Genomic DNA, 15,087 nt, shown 5'->3' with positions numbered 1-15,087 from the left:
CGGAGGAGGCGGGCGGCTGGCGGATTAAAAGAAAGAACGAAAAGAAATTCGGTGAGAGAAACACTATAGTTGACACGTCCGGCGGGAGAACTTGATTGAGGAAAGCGGTTTATTTTGCAGTAAAGAGACTTGGTGCAGGTGGCTCGCCGGAGAGGGAGAGGCAGGCAGGACGCAAGGGCGACCGGTGGAGCGCGGAGAAGGAGAGTGACTGAGGAGCAGTGACGCTTGGATAAGGGTGAAATGATTCAAAGGAACACGGAAAGAGAAGATAGAAGGACACAGACAAAAGGAAGGAAAAGCAAGGCACAGGGCTGGTTGGTATGGTAAGGATTGACGGGGAGAGGAAGACGCAGAAGGGAGATCGAGGCAGTCGGTCACAAGATCAGGAGACACAAGCATTAGGCCGTCACTATAATTTCAGAAAAACAGCGATGGGGCTCGTTTCCGCCAAGGGTCCGAAGCAGCAGCCCAATAGCCACGGGGGAGGCACGAAAAGAGCTGCCAAGGGGTCGACCGACTCCTGAATCTGAGTCTCGACTCCATCCAGCGCTCCAGCGCTCCAGCCGCTTCCGGCCTCAAAAGTCAAAACAAAGTAAAGTCACGCGACCTGGAGAGGTCACGTGCATTCCGATCAACAAGAAAGACGACATTATTTATCATCCTCACCCACCCTCATCCACTTTCATCGTCATGACTGCCATCATCATGATTATCATCGCCATCAATTACAGGACACTGCTGCAAATTTACATGGGTTCATTGAGATATGAGAGTTACCCAGACCCATTCACTGAAGTCCAGACTCCAGCCCACGAGGTATACTCCCCATCAAGATATTCCAGGAACTGGTAACAAAGTAAGTATGATGACTCTCCACTGTTCCTGGAACACGGAATACCGACCGCTACCAAGTATCAAGCAACCCGTGGATAAAAATAACATCAACTACTTGGGCGATGCCTTCGTTTTGCACTCTACAGACAGGCTCTCCGGCCTGGCAAACCGTCCATCCTTGGATAGGATACCTATATCTGCTTGACTCTGGGTGGACCCGGGGTTGGCTTCGAAATCCAAATAATACTCATGCGGGAAACTGGAAACCAGAACCAACTTGTTGAATTCGAGCAAATCGGTCCTGAATTAAATCACCCAGTTTCGATTTAGACGGCATTCCCAGGAACATCCGCGACAGAGTGGACGAATGGCTTTGTCCAAGATATCGGCCCATATAACTGCAGACAGTAGCGCCCATACCCACGCCCTTTGCTAGTATATGGGCGTCTCGTCTAGGAAACAGGACAGCTCCGTACTGTCGCAACGCTAGGTGCAACTGTCGTTTAGACATCCTTACTACTAAACTACTGCAATCGTAGCTATAACATCAAAAGGCTAGCCCTATCAGAACCCTTGGCCATGACCTATTTGATGAGGCCCGTGGAAGGTTGGTCTCGGGGAAATCTTCAGATCTCCTAGCCGGGGGCCCCTGCACTTAGACCGCGACTTACAAGTTGCGATCTTCGATCCTCGATACTCAGCAACACGAGGCTGACCATGAATTGATCAATGGTAGCGCACGTGGAATGAGCACTCTTTGCCAGAATATAGTATTAGTAGAGGCCAGTAGCGAGCTACAAAAGGGATTAGTTCGGACAGAACTCATGGCCAAAGAACACACGATCTAGTTAGGGCTAAGGCAGTTATTAGCCCTGTGCTGGTACATTGAGATTTGAAACCCAAAATACTGTAGGAAGGCACAGGCCACCCGATCGCACCTGCCTTTAATGTTAAGTCCAGGTTAAATAAAATACATGCTGGATCAGGAAGCTGCGATGGACACTGTAGACACCAGAATAGGAAGGGTCCCTGATCTCTGTTTGGCGTTTGCATTCAAAGTATCCGTACAGCGGAACTCTCCCATTTGTCTCGTGGCAGCTGCTTCAGCACCCGCAAATCATGACGCCGTCTGGTGACCAAGGCGAGCGACTAGTCGAGGAGCTAAGAGTCTGTGCCACTGCCCTGATTCGCTAGCGATTTCGCCTCGTGAAGGTTGTTTAATGACGATCCGGGGTAATTTCGCCGAATTTATTGGGGGTTCGGGCGTGCTCTGTGCCGTGCGGGGAGCCTCGGCTGCGAATGGATCGAACTATCCAGGGTAATTGCACAACAGAGGCAAATTATTAGAAGGATTTTATTTACAATGATAAGGACACTGCTGGGGTGCTAGCACGTTGTTCCCCCTTATAGTAGTAAGTGGGAAATAAGCCCATAATGAGGTGAGCATCTGTAAGAGGACTTGGTAGGGTCGAGATATTGACTGGCCGGTTGACATTTGAGGAATCAAAACAGTAAAGGCCTAATGGCTGATTCAAATAGGGAGGATGCCAGTCGGAATGAAGACATATTGTATACTCCCTCCACAGTACCAAGGCTGCCGGTATGTTGCAGCAGCGGATGCTATTCCTGTTGTGTTTTAGCTGGGCGGCGTACTCGAGCTGTTATTCGACACTTCCAAATTCGTTTTTCGCGTGCAGAGACTGGGACTGTACTGATATCCACGGTGAGAGACCGGAAGGGTCATACATCTGCAGCATTCTGTCTGCAGACATTCGAACATCTGGGGTACCGATTGTGGGGATAGTAGACCGGCCTGCAATAAGAATACGTCGTGGTATAATGCCAAAGATGTATACGGACACCGGAAATGGAAGGGCCAGACTCACGGGGCCTGGCTTATTGCATAGACCGCACAGTAGTCTTTACTATTCTCCGGGGTGCATTATCCCGTAGCTGACGTGCAGCCCTAACTAGATGGACCCCCGCATGGCCCCAGATTCCAGACTAGGGCGTAAGACCCCAGAATGCACTATAAGACCATACAATTTACGACACTCACGGCAAGGGCTCTAGTCAAGCCAAGATCATGCCCAAGAGTCTCGGGCGAAGCTATCCCGACTGTCCTATTCTTGACAAGAAGGATCCAGTTGCTGGCAATCTCAGCCGAAGTGGACAACAATTCGGAGAACCCGAGGGTTGTATTTCATAGGTACAAAAATGCGCGAGAAACCACTTCTTTTTAATCTCATCTGGAGCATGACATTAAGGAGAGCATCGCTGCTATCTTTCGGTGATCCCTGACAATGCGTCTTAACAATCTTTCCGCTTTGGCGAGTGCTGCTGCTGCTTTTCTGTCCCTGACTAGTCATGTCCAGGCCCAGCAGCCACTCCACGACTGGAAGAAAGCATACGATGCTGCAGAACAACAAATCACGACATGGTCAACCGAGCAAAAAGCCAATATTTCGGTCAGGAGTGGCACCGCTCCTGGATTCGTGCCCTTCGAGCCCAGCGATGGTTAGTAACCTTATTCTCCCCACACTACTGCCCTGTCCACAGCATCTGACCTCATCCGCCACGGCTGACATAAATAAAACCATCTAGGACCTACAGGTGTATCTGGCGGACAAGGCGTATCCGGCTGGATTGGAGGCCAGACGATCAGCAGTTCCTGGAACCAGTCTCTGGTGGCAGACCAGTATGCGCGCATGGCTGTAGAGTTTCGCGAGAAGGGCTATAACATGCTACTGGGTCCGTCCACGGGCCCTCTTGGGAGGAGCCCATACGGATCAAGGCTCTGGGAAGGGCTTGTAAGTTGGCGTTTATCAGATGCTATGTTGTCTCAACCTGACGGATTTTCAAATCTAGGGCTCTGATCCGTATCTCAATGGGAAGATGTAATTTCCACCCCAGCTCGATTTTGGTGGCTCAGGCCAGATCATAGCTAACGGGCTGTTTAATTAGATTTGGAGCCGGTGTGAAGGCTATCCAGGAGCAGAATGTGATCTCTTGCGGGAAACATTATATCGGTATGGCTGTTGTCGTTGGCTGGATAGCAGGCTTGAACTGACAGATATAGCCAACGAACAGGAGACTAATCGTACAGCCTTCGATAGCGACGACCCTCTGATGCGAACCTCTAGCAATCTGGATGATAGGACCTTGCACGAGCTTTACCTCTGGCCATGGATTGACGGTGTTGCAAATGGCATGGGCTCCGTCATGTGTGTTATGAACCGAGTCAACGGTATAATCGGTTGCGAGAATGACCACATCATGAACCGGGTATTGAAGAATGAGACTGGATTTCAAGGTAAGAGTTCCTATCAATGATATCGTGCGAATGCTAATGTTTCTAGGCTTCATTGTCCCCGATGTCACTGCGCCGTTAAACAAGACCGCCGGGCTCCTGGGCGGCCTTGACTGGAACTCAGGATACAATATCACTGAGATACTGGCCACCATTAAGCAAGGCGATATTCCCGAGAGTGTTATGACCGAGCACGCTTTACGGATTGTGGCGACGCAGCTTAACCTCCTCGAACCCCCAGAGCAGTATCCATCGCCCGCCGACACGGAGACCCTCAACGTCAGGGACCCCAATAGCAAGCACTTCATCCGTAGAGCAGGAACTGAGTCCATCGTTCTTCTGAAGAACAAGAACGGAACTCTACCTCTCCGCAACCCAAACTCCATCGGCATCTTCGGCAAAGACGCAGCAAACCTCGCAACCGGCCCAAGCCCTAAGGCAAACTTTGCTACGTTTGAGGGCGACACCTACGATGGACACCTCATCACAGGAGGCGGAAGCACCTCACCTGCACCGTATGCTGTTTCGCCCTTGAACGCCCTTACTGCGAAAGCCGCAGAGGGCCGCGGGTTTAACTACAGATATATCCTTTCAGACAACTGGACAGTCACGCCTCCCCCGTCCACAGGCGATGGCTTCTTCCAGAGCTTCGAGGTCTCTGTTTCCGAGTACGCCTCGGAGTCTGAATACTGTCTTGTTTTCGTCAATGCCTTTGGCAAAGAGGGCGCAGACCGACGCACCCTTGCTGACCCGGTTGGGGACCAGCTGGTTAACGATGTCGCTAATTATTGCAGTCAGACGATTGTGGTGATGAATAACGCCGGGGTTAGACTTGTTGATGCCTGGATTGACCATCCGAATGTTACAGTGCGTGATTATGACTTGGCTCTGCAATTCTGTAACCGTGTTAGACTTGCTTATTGATCTGTTTCTTCCTAGGCTGTCCTTAACGCAGGCGCTCTCGGCCAGGAAAGCGGCAATGCCATCGTGGACATCCTCTTTGGCGAAGCGAATCCCTCAGGAAAGCTCCCGTACACCATCGCGAAGAATGCCAGCGACTACAACGGGCAGATCTGCGAATGCTGCGAATGCGACTACACAGAGGGTCTGTATATCGACTATCGCCATTTCGACCAGGCGGGCATTCAGCCGCGGTATGAGTTTGGGTTTGGGCTTTGTATGTTTCACCTACGTCCCTGATTGATTGGAAGGAGTACTTGCTGGTAGGTGTTGTGGATGTATCTGATATAGTGGACAGCTTATACAACGTTCAACCATTCCAACCTGGATATCAAACTCGCTTCGGAGTCCGATACGGCTGCCGTGGATCCATACGCCACCGGGTCGATAATACCAGGCGGCCCTTCAGATCTATTCGACGAAATCTTGACCCTATCTGCCGATATCACGAACACAGGCAATGTAGCCGGAGCAGAGGTTGCACAGCTGTATCTTTCCTTTCCGGAGGTCGCGAAGGCGCCAGTACGTCAATTGCGAGGGTTTGAGAAGGTATATCTAGAGCCCGGGGAGACGCAGACTGTTACGTTTCCCATTCAGCGGCGGGATTTGAGTATTTGGGACTCGGGGAAGCAGGGATGGAAGATTGAAGGAGGGAGTTTTACTGCGTGGCTTGGGAGGAGTAGTCGAGACTTTACGGGGAGTGCTGATTTTGATGTTTTCACTGCCTAAGCAGTGCGCCTGTGCTGCCCGAGATAGGGTTAGAAGATCGGTCTGGCTTGGGGTGGTAGTTTCTGAGAGGCACTTGGCAAATGGATTTTATAGTGACTGAAAGTAAGATGAAAGAAGTGAATTGGATATGTCTACTAGATACTAGTACTCTCAAAGGCCATTCGCGTAATGTAAGAACCAAACACGCACGACAGTGGATTGCTTTGATCTCACAGCACCACTACCTACTGCTCATCGCAATCCTCTTCTGCCTGCACGACTTGTGTAATCGTGGCCGTCTCGACAATGGCAGTAGTTACTGGATTTGGGTTCGAATTCGAATCTGAATTCCCTCCCTTGCTCTGAGTCTGCGTTGGTTCCTCCACTTGCTCATCGCAATCCTCTTCTGCCTGTGCAACTTGTGTAGTCGTGGCCGTCTCGACATTGGTTGTAGTCTCTGGATTCGAGTTCGAGTTCGAGTTCGAATTTGAATTTGAATTCCCTCCCTGGTCCTGAGTTTGCGTTTGTCCCTGCACTTGTGCATTGCCCTGCCCCTGGGTCTGTCCCCCTCCGCTGCCATACTGGTTCCAAAGCCAGTCTACCAGATCCTGCAGGTTCCACAAATCTTCGCCCGTTGTCGTCGTGACGGGTGCCGTAGTTGGCGTTGAGCTAGGTGCGGCATTGTTGGTCCAGTCAGACGCTGAGCCCGACCCTGAACCTGAGTTCGAACCCGAGCCCGAACCCCAGCCCCAGGTGCCCCAATTGCCCCAGTCGCCGGTTCCTGTTCCTGTTCCTGTTCCTGTTTCAGTGCCGGTGCCGGTGCCAGTACCGTCGCCGCCGTCGCCACCCCAGGGCCAGTTTGAACCGGTGCCTGTACCAGTACCAGTGCCAGTGCCAGTGCCAGTATCGCCGCCATCATCGCCACCATCATCGCCGCCATCATCGCCGCCAGTATCACCGCCCGTTTCTGTTGTACCCGTAGGGGTGGGTTCAGGGGTATTTGTGGGCTCTACCGTTGTCGTTGTTGCCGTGGTGTCGCCCGAGTCACCCGAGTCACCTCCAATGCTGATGCCAAGATCAACGCTGAGCGCGGTCCCGATACTAACAGAGTCATCGGCGGCACACTGAAGATAGACAGCTGCGTGGATTGTTAGTAAAGGCCAAGTGTAAATACCATAGAAGGAAGAGTCGTACCGGAAGCATAGTAAGCAAAGTTATCAGCGTTGTTTATTGAATCTTGCGTGTTAAAAGAGAGGACACTGTCCCAGCCATAACCGACATCTTCGGTTCCGGGGCTGTACAGCGCACTCGCGTGCGAGTACTCGTGAAGGGTAATAGCAGCTTGGTCGAGGTATCCACAGTAGTTGGATTCTCTGGTGCTGGTGTAGTAGGCGGGGCAGTTGACGACCTTGTTAAGGGAAGGATAGGTCATGGCCGCAACGTTTGAGGAACAGTAGTCGTCCGCAGTAGGTTCACAGTAGTAAGTGAGCTGGCCTGTCGTTGTTGCTTCCTTGGCAATAGCTTCCAATCGACCAGCGACTTTCTCGATATCAGATTCAGAGGTAGTTTTGAAGAACTTTTGAAAGAGGGCGCTGCCTGTGCGTGCGTCTTTGGCGGCCGCGGTGGCCATTTTAGCAGCTCGGGTGATGGCTTCTTGTACTGCTGCTTTGTTCTCGTCCGAACATTCAAGTACAGAGCGTTGCTCCATGCGACGGGTGAGGTCGGCCGGCGCGGTGAACGAAATGTTGTTGGATGTATATTTGGCGGGAATAAATTTGTTCTTGTTCCCTAGAGTAGTGTATTCAAGAGCTCCCTTGGCCACGGCTGTGTATTCCTGGCCCGGGGTAAGATCGTAGAGGTCAGCGATGTCGAAAATGGACGCGACTGTCTTGTTAGGTGCCACTTCGACAAAGCCATCGTCAGTCAAGTGGGCGAGAATGTATTCGACATGAGCTCCGATGAATGTTGGATCTGAGTCTACTATCATATTAGCATGCGTCTTTCAATCTAGTGGAAGGGAGCACCAACCGCCGCCCTGAACAATGACCTTCTTTGTTGGGACATGGTCAAGGATACCACCTCTTTGAGAGAGCCGAATGCCCTCCGAGCCTAGGTTTGTGATCTCTGCCTTGACCGTCGTGTTTCCAAGAGACTCTATCGTAACGTCAAAAGAGGGTTGAGCAACACCCTGTGTTGCTTCCTGGGCCTGCCTCGGGATCAAAATCGGCTTTCCAGAAGCCAAGGTTATAACTGCCAGCAGATAAAAGAAAAGAAAGAGTGCCATTTTAAGGAGCGGATGGCACGGTAGAAAGAAATAATTGAATGAGCGTCTGGCGATCCTAACCACATTGTAGCGTGTTCGTCGGCTTATATACTGCTGGAGCGAACCCCATGTCTCCCGCTTCGGAGCATTGTTTCAAAACGCCTAGAGGACAAGGTGTTTCAACGGCTTTGTATCGTGCAGATTCAAACAATCACGCTAAACTTGGCAAAGGGGCTATTCTCACGAAGGTGAGACACTGGTCTTTGTGTATTAGGAAGAGGAACCAATTAGCAGTGCCGCCGTGCCCTCGGTATCTCAGGGTCTGTGTGGCGCGGCAGGACCACTGGCTAGCCGACGCTGCCGGTGCCTCTTCAGCAATGAAACACGATAGGAAAACCACCAATCAGCTCGCGTCTGCACTGACAACGGCCAGATGTGGGCTGCAGCGTTGCCAGCGTAAGGTTGAGGATCTCCGATATTGACAGGGCCGTGTGGAGATTAGGGGTCCTGAAACACGGCTTGGCGGTCTCGCCAGCCGCCTGTAACAGACTAAATTCTGCCATATCTCCGAATGTCCTGCCTCGAATGCAAGTAGCGAGGGCACAGATTCTAATTCGCATTCAGGTTGGGTCGAGAGGGCAAATCATGAAGGTTCCCCCGCGCTGGTTCCCCTGAAGATTATCCTGCAATTCGGACAAGTAATATACTCACTACACAAAACTTGGCAATTTGGCAAGCATAATTAGCCATTTTGTAGATCGTCGGTTATCGTAATATTCTTGAACCCGTTGCTGCCACCGAGCTGTCAAGCTCGAACCTTTGCAAGGATCGTCGCACCTGCCATAGCTACTGAAACAGCTCAGGACGGCAAACAAACTTCGTATGGGGCAGATGTTTGAACGCGGTGTCACTCGGAGTCTCCGAAATGTCAACACATAAGAGCAGGGACCATCCCAAGAAGGTCTTCAGCTTGTTGTGCCCAGGGACCGAAAAAGCCAAGTGCACGGCCGAATATTACAGGGGTGGCCACAAACAAACAGGAGTATGGCCAAGGCGACTCTTACCCCTAAGTTTGGCCACCCTTCATCTGTCGGACATTCAGATTTACTCGCTTACTCGACATCCAGCCTTTCCAGACCTTGAAACGGGACGCAGCCTCCTCGTCACCCGGGGTGCAAGGCCAGTTTTCTAGCCACGATGGGCAGGTTTCAGGCACAATCTTGGGCACAGCATGCCAAGCGAAGCGGGAAGTCCCATCCATATACACCGCATCCCCAGAACGAAGCCGGATAATCTCGCACCCCGTGCTGTCGCCATGGCTGATGAGGAAAAGGCCGTCGCAACCGAAACTAACACTGATAAGGCCGGCGTCGCATTCCTCGCTGACGTCGCGGTGAGGGCTTAGGGTATTTCCTGGAGAATACAGATTCAAGATGGCGGCTTCGGGTTCTGTTTCTGGGAAGGCCGCTCGCAGAAGCCGAGCAATGTCTTCAGGGAAGGCCGGAGGGCGCTCCGCTGGGTAAATCTTGGCAGTCCAATCGTACTGCTCACCGAGAGTGGCCCAGCGGAGTTTCTTGTTCAATACGCTTTGTACAGTGAGGGGTTTGTGTACCTCTGGGTCCTTGGGTGATAGTGTTCGTGTTCGGTCGTCCTCAAAGAAGGACATCGCTTGGTCGCTCAAAGTTTCGTTGCCAAAGATAGTCGTATGGTGATATTCAGTAATACCGTCTGATTGTACAGGGTAGGTGACATCGTAATGGAGATGGAGATTCGTTTTGTGCGCGCTATTCGAGAGGTCCCGGTGGAACAAACGGTTAAGCAGATCTATTTGAACTGCTGGTGGGAACAACGACGGGACCATGAGAAGACCTATGACGTATCAGCGGGTCCCAGCCATCGGATAGTGCAATACTCACCAGCAACGGATTTATGAGTAAATACAGGAATGCTTCGCTGGAGTTGTTCTTCAGTCCGTCCGTGTGCAGTCGCGAGTCTGTCAAAGGCTGGTTGAAGGTCTTCGGTAGATATCCTCCGCACAAGTGTCATACTGCTGGGAAGATCGTCCGGATCCAAAGATTGCAAGTCAACAATGCTCGCATCGGCGTCAATTTCAGACAGAGAAGTTTTCTGATATTGCTTGTAGCGCAGCCGCACCGATTCCGGTGGTGCCTCGTGGGCATTGAGGTTGGTTATACGGGCCATGCTTGGAGTGTATATTAATTCAAGATGTCATTCAGTATGTATCAAGCATGCGATTCCATGGTAACGATGATGTTCCCTCGAACTGATCGTGTCTTGTGGTCTAGAGTTGGTGGACAAATTTGGTTCTTTTTTGGCGGGACATGTTTATTCCCGGCAGAATTCCAGGCCGCCATACACTCCGCCTGTCAAACAGCGATAACGAATACGGCTCGGAATACGAGTGTTGTTTTCTCTCGATGTCTGCCTGGGAAGAGTGCTAAAAGTGCTGTTGGAGTGATCTTTGACAATATATTGCAGCAACTCTGAAATCATCAGTCAACATGTGTCACTTCCTGAAGCTTGGGCCGCCAGATTGATAATCCATGAGAACGCGGTTCCACCCCGTCCACCCCGCTACCAAGGCCTGGACACTCGCAGTTCCTCCGCTTACTTCCCGAAGTATCTGTGCTTGCAGCGTTCCAAGGTTATGGACCTGCCCTTTTGAGAAATAGTGTGGCTTATCGGTAAATACCCGGATACGAGGCGATATATATTGATAGCCGACCCCCTCGGCATATCTACGTTTAGAAACGAGGAACTCAACCTTCAAGTCCCAGTAACTCTTAGTCTACCTTAAACATGACGAGCACGCACTGGAAACCTCTGGCAGACGCTAAGCGCCAGTCGATTCTCGATGCAATTCCTTTTAAATGGAGGATCCAGGAGTCGATTCCCACTGCTACAGAGCTGCGCAACGTGACAGGAGCGTATATCCAGAAATTCCTGACCACCCGAGAAATCGAGATTACGGAACTCGACGCGTATGGTATCGCTGACAGAACGACTACCGGGGAATGGTCGGCTGTTGAAGTGACTGAGGCGTTTTGTCATCGGGCAGCCCTCGCTCACCAGCTTGTATGTTTGTCTTTCGATCTTCAAACACAATGTCTGATGATGGTGTAGGTGAATTGTCTTCACGAAATATTCTTCGACGCTGCTATCGAGGATGCAAAGCGGCTCGATGCCTACTTCGCAGAACACAAAAAGCCTATTGGGCCTCTGCATGGCGTCCCAGTTAGTCTGAAGGACCAGTTCCACGTGAAAGATGTAGAAACCACAATGGGATATGTCGGCTGGGCTGGCACATTCCAGGGTCTAAAAGACGACCCTAGGAATCGAGTATTCGAAAGCGAACTTGTCCGTGAACTTCGCGCCCTTGGGGCAGTCTTATACTGCAAGACCAGCGTCCCCGCGACGCTGATGTGCGGAGAAACAGTCAACAATATTATTGATTACACAACAAACCCAAATAACAGGCTTCTCTCGAGCGGAGGTAGTTCAGGCGGCGAGGGAGCACTCATCGCCCTCAAGGGATCGCCAGGCGGATTTGGCACTGACATTGGTGGGAGTATCCGCGCCCCTGCTGCGTTCAACGGGCTGTATGGGATTCGACCTTCTTCAGGGCGTATACCGTACGAAGGCGCCGCCAATTCGATGGATGGCCAGAACACCATATTATCGGTTGTTGGGCCGCTTGCTGGTACAGCGCGCTCGCTGCAGCTCTTTTTCAAGGCCGTTCTCGAACAACAGCCGTGGCTTTATGATCCGCTCGTGCTCGAGCTACCTTGGAGGAGTGGAATTGAACTGGATACGCGGCGATTAGTGGAGCAGTCTGCGAAAGAGCCTTCCAAGCTTGCGTTTGCGATAATGAAGGATACTGGGGTTGCTAAGCCTCATCCTCCAATTGCGAGAGCTTTACAGATTGTGGAACAGACGTTGAAGCGACTTGGTCACACGGTAAGATGGATTAACATATGTTCTTCAAGAGCAGATCTGATGCTGGACGATTTAGGTCATCGAATGGACCCCTCCTTCGCATATAACCGCCGATGAGCTTGCAGTATGTCACTAAAATGAACTTCAGTTCGGCGTACAAGTTGCTAACAATTCCAGGGCGCCGCTTATAGTATGGACGGGGGCGCAGATGCCGAATATCACCTCGGCCTCGCTGGGGAAAAACCCGCACCGCAGGTTATACTGCATACTGGACTCTCCCAAAAGACAGCGCTAGAGGTTGCCGGAATCAACGTCGCAAAGCGCGAGTACCAGAAACAGTACATGGATTACTGGAACTCCACATCTCAAGCCACTGGTACAGGGAGGCCAGTTGATGCCGTAATTTGCCCCGTTGCGCCTCATGCTGCTGTGATACCGACTCGCTATGACTATGTTGGGTATACCTCGTTTCTCAACCTGCTGGACTACACCAGTGTAGCGATCCCGGTCACGCATGCGGATAAGAGAGTTGATGTAGCGCAGCCCCGGGAGTTCTTGAGTGAAGTCGACGAGAAGCTGTACAATGGCTGTAAGTACACCTGCCCATTCTAATGCTGCTGTGCTGATAGGATTAGACGATGCGGATGTGTATGACGGGGCGCCGGCCGGGGTCCAGCTGTTCGGGCGGCGACTACAGGAAGAGAAGATGCTTGTGTTGGCAGAGTATGTTGGAGCCGCTGTCAAGGCATGATCGAACATAGATGTAAATATAAATGCAGAAATGCAGACGACGCAGTGGTGTATTCAAGTTTGTTTGTAGAGATCGCGCTTGGGGACCGAAAAGCTTGGCGGCGATCATCGTTCAAGATTCTCGTGTCGCCTTCAACTTCATCTTCGGCCTTCGTCTGCCTCCGCCTCTCTCTTCTCCTTTTCTCTCCCAACTGCCCCTTTGTCCACTCCTTCGCCCGCTACTCTTCCTTTGTTTCGGATTGTCTATTGTGTTCTCCCTCTTTCAGCTTTTCTTTCCTCTCGTCGTCCTCCTATTGGGCGGCCCTGGTCCGGCTCACCCAGTCTCATCCACGCCCTCATGCATCATCGTCCACCTGCAGACTTGACCTAACGCTGTCTCTGTTGTTTCACGCCCACGCGTCTCCTTCAAAGTTCCACCGCGACCGCCCTTTTGTGACCACGAGAAACCTCGCGCCCTTGTGCTACCATGGAAGACGGCGCGTCCACTCACCCAGCCGAGTCTCCTGAGGACTCTGGCCCTGGTGAAGAAAACCAAAGCCTCGCTAACTCATCGAAAAACCAGCAGTCCCAGAAGGACCGAAAATGCCAGTACTGCAATCAGGCATTTACCTCATCCTCCCTTGGCCGACACCTCGATCAATTCCTCTTCAAGAAGAAGCCCGACGGCATTCACGATGTCGAGGAGATCCGGCGCATTCGCAGTGGAATCACCCGGCGACAGGCGCGGACTTCGACTGGAAAGCGGGATACTCCTGAGCGCGGTCTGGCGAAAGGATCGCTGGATTCGCATCAGGCTGGGGAATCCGGGGGCAAGGGCCCTATCCGGATGATGTTCAACACGCCAACGTGGCATGCGACCGGTGTGATCAACGACATCCCCAACCCGAGCCAGACACAAGATTCTGCAGCATCTCGGTTTGCGGCTTCTCAATCCCGTGTCGGCTCTTTAGCTGCAACGGATCTCGGGAATCGGGGCTCTCATGCTAGTAGCCCAGATACCGTGAGGGCACTGGAGCTGGCCCTGCGCGAGGTCCTGGATAACATCAAAGCCGCGACGTACGTCCGTTTATTGATTTGTCTCGAAATTTTCTAATCTGTTGTCTTCTAGTTCGAGAACGCGACCGCGTATTTCACCGTTTGAATTCGATATTCAGGTCCAAACGTTCCCCTCCCTCTGCCTACAATTATTGCCCCCGCCTCCGACGCTGTTTGCACCCAATCCGTTCCCATCGGCCTCCTCCTTGCCTATTGACCCTCCGGGACTGGATCATCATGCAATGGTAAGCGATGCCATCCGTTCGAAAATTGAGCAGTGGCAGCGCGATCAGCTGTCCGCCGAGTCGGTCAACAGCTCGCTGCCTGGAAAGTCCAGCCTTGGGATGGATTCGGGAACAATTCAAAGAAACGCGCAGCAGCACGAGGAATTGAGTCTGCGGCACCTTGAGCTCGCGTTCAAGCATTGGGTGTCGCTCCCGCATGAGTCGCGGAGAGAAGCCTGGCAGCTTGAGATTATGCGCGCATTCGCACGTGAATCCGAGAAGCGCAAGTCCCTCGATGACCAGCTGGCTCGCGTCCAACAAGAGGCCAACCAGCTGCGATCCCAGGTGGAGAAACTCGGATCGTGTCAGTGGCCGCGGGAGTTCGCTCTGTTCCCCCCGGAGACACTGCCCTTACCGCGCGATGCCGCCCGAGAGCTCGATGCCAGGGAGAGCCAGGTCAGCCCGAGTTCCGCACGTTGGGACTACGAAAATGTGGTTGCAAAGTGGAAACGGGCTGTCATGCACGACCGGACTATGGGCCGAGTGGGCACTGCCGCCAGCCCCCTACCAGATGACCCGGTCAGCGCGAATAGCGCGGACGCCAGACCAAGACCCATGCAGCCGCCTCCGGCATCTACTCACAGTCCAAGCGCCGGACCTTCGCCAGGCCAGCATCCCTCCTCGCCATATACGTCTCACGAGAGCCCGAACTCGGGCCCGCAGGCTAAACGCCAGCGTCTCATGAACGGCCGCCATGCCAACGCCCCCAATGAGCCATCTACAGCCACAGCAACGCAGGGTGGCCCCGTCTCGTCTACCTGGAATCCGAACCCACAGCCGCAACAGGTCGGGCCCTCGTCGCTTTCGAATCCTCCCCCGGCGTCTCCATCATCAACTGGCTGACATTGACATATCTGCGCCACTAACTACCACCGTTCTTTCATCTCCTGGAAACTAAATCTATTCCTTGTATATACTAAACATGTACTCCGTACTAGCTAGCCGATTATCATAATCAATCTCAGTTATCATTAATCTACCTACCC

At 52.3% G+C, this 15,087-nt stretch overlaps 7 protein-coding genes across 7 annotated transcripts; 4 read left to right on the top strand and 3 right to left on the bottom strand.

Annotated features, from left to right (window-relative positions):
* Positions 1–63: 63 nt before the first annotated feature.
* On the bottom strand, positions 64–399 carry APUU_40401S (uncharacterized protein; the record flags this gene model as incomplete). The annotated part of the gene is made up of 1 exon (XM_041703468.1): positions 64–399. The coding sequence occupies one exon, from the start codon at positions 397–399 to the stop codon at positions 64–66; it is 336 nt and encodes a 111-aa protein (XP_041556151.1).
* A 2,738-nt stretch (positions 400–3,137) lies between these two features.
* APUU_40400A (uncharacterized protein) lies at positions 3,138–5,833 on the top strand (the record flags this gene model as incomplete). Its single annotated transcript, XM_041703467.1, has 8 exons — positions 3,138–3,351; positions 3,439–3,644; positions 3,703–3,731; positions 3,799–3,863; positions 3,914–4,147; positions 4,194–5,011; positions 5,084–5,321; positions 5,403–5,833. 8 exons carry the CDS (start codon positions 3,138–3,140, stop codon positions 5,831–5,833), a joined length of 2,235 nt encoding a protein of 744 aa, XP_041556150.1.
* Positions 5,834–6,057: 224 nt separating this feature from the next.
* APUU_40399S (uncharacterized protein) lies at positions 6,058–8,096 on the bottom strand (the record flags this gene model as incomplete). The annotated part of the gene is made up of 3 exons (XM_041703466.1): positions 6,058–6,950; positions 7,007–7,789; positions 7,841–8,096. The coding sequence occupies 3 exons, from the start codon at positions 8,094–8,096 to the stop codon at positions 6,058–6,060; spliced, it is 1,932 nt and encodes a 643-aa protein (XP_041556149.1).
* Positions 8,097–9,141: 1,045 nt separating this feature from the next.
* On the bottom strand, positions 9,142–10,277 carry alkB (oxidoreductase, 2OG-Fe(II) oxygenase family; the record flags this gene model as incomplete). Its single annotated transcript, XM_041703465.1, has 2 exons — positions 9,142–9,944; positions 9,992–10,277. The coding sequence occupies 2 exons, from the start codon at positions 10,275–10,277 to the stop codon at positions 9,142–9,144; spliced, it is 1,089 nt and encodes a 362-aa protein (XP_041556148.1).
* Positions 10,278–10,895: 618 nt separating this feature from the next.
* On the top strand, positions 10,896–12,783 carry gmdA (putative general amidase GmdA; the record flags this gene model as incomplete). The annotated part of the gene is made up of 5 exons (XM_041703464.1): positions 10,896–11,171; positions 11,220–12,053; positions 12,109–12,156; positions 12,210–12,621; positions 12,668–12,783. The coding sequence occupies 5 exons, from the start codon at positions 10,896–10,898 to the stop codon at positions 12,781–12,783; spliced, it is 1,686 nt and encodes a 561-aa protein (XP_041556147.1).
* A 22-nt stretch (positions 12,784–12,805) lies between these two features.
* On the top strand, positions 12,806–13,147 carry APUU_40396A (uncharacterized protein; the record flags this gene model as incomplete). The annotated part of the gene is made up of 1 exon (XM_041703463.1): positions 12,806–13,147. One exon carries the CDS (start codon positions 12,806–12,808, stop codon positions 13,145–13,147), a length of 342 nt encoding a protein of 113 aa, XP_041556146.1.
* Positions 13,148–13,248: 101 nt separating this feature from the next.
* APUU_40395A (uncharacterized protein) lies at positions 13,249–14,944 on the top strand (the record flags this gene model as incomplete). Its single annotated transcript, XM_041703461.1, has 2 exons — positions 13,249–13,838; positions 13,891–14,944. 2 exons carry the CDS (start codon positions 13,249–13,251, stop codon positions 14,942–14,944), a joined length of 1,644 nt encoding a protein of 547 aa, XP_041556145.1.
* Between the last annotated feature and the right edge of the window lie 143 nt (positions 14,945–15,087).

Source organism: Aspergillus puulaauensis, chromosome 4 (genome assembly GCF_016861865.1).
Source record: "Aspergillus puulaauensis MK2 DNA, chromosome 4, nearly complete sequence".
Taxonomy (NCBI): Eukaryota; Fungi; Ascomycota; class Eurotiomycetes; order Eurotiales; family Aspergillaceae; genus Aspergillus; species Aspergillus puulaauensis.
This window is presented reverse-complemented; position numbering and strand designations above follow the sequence as displayed.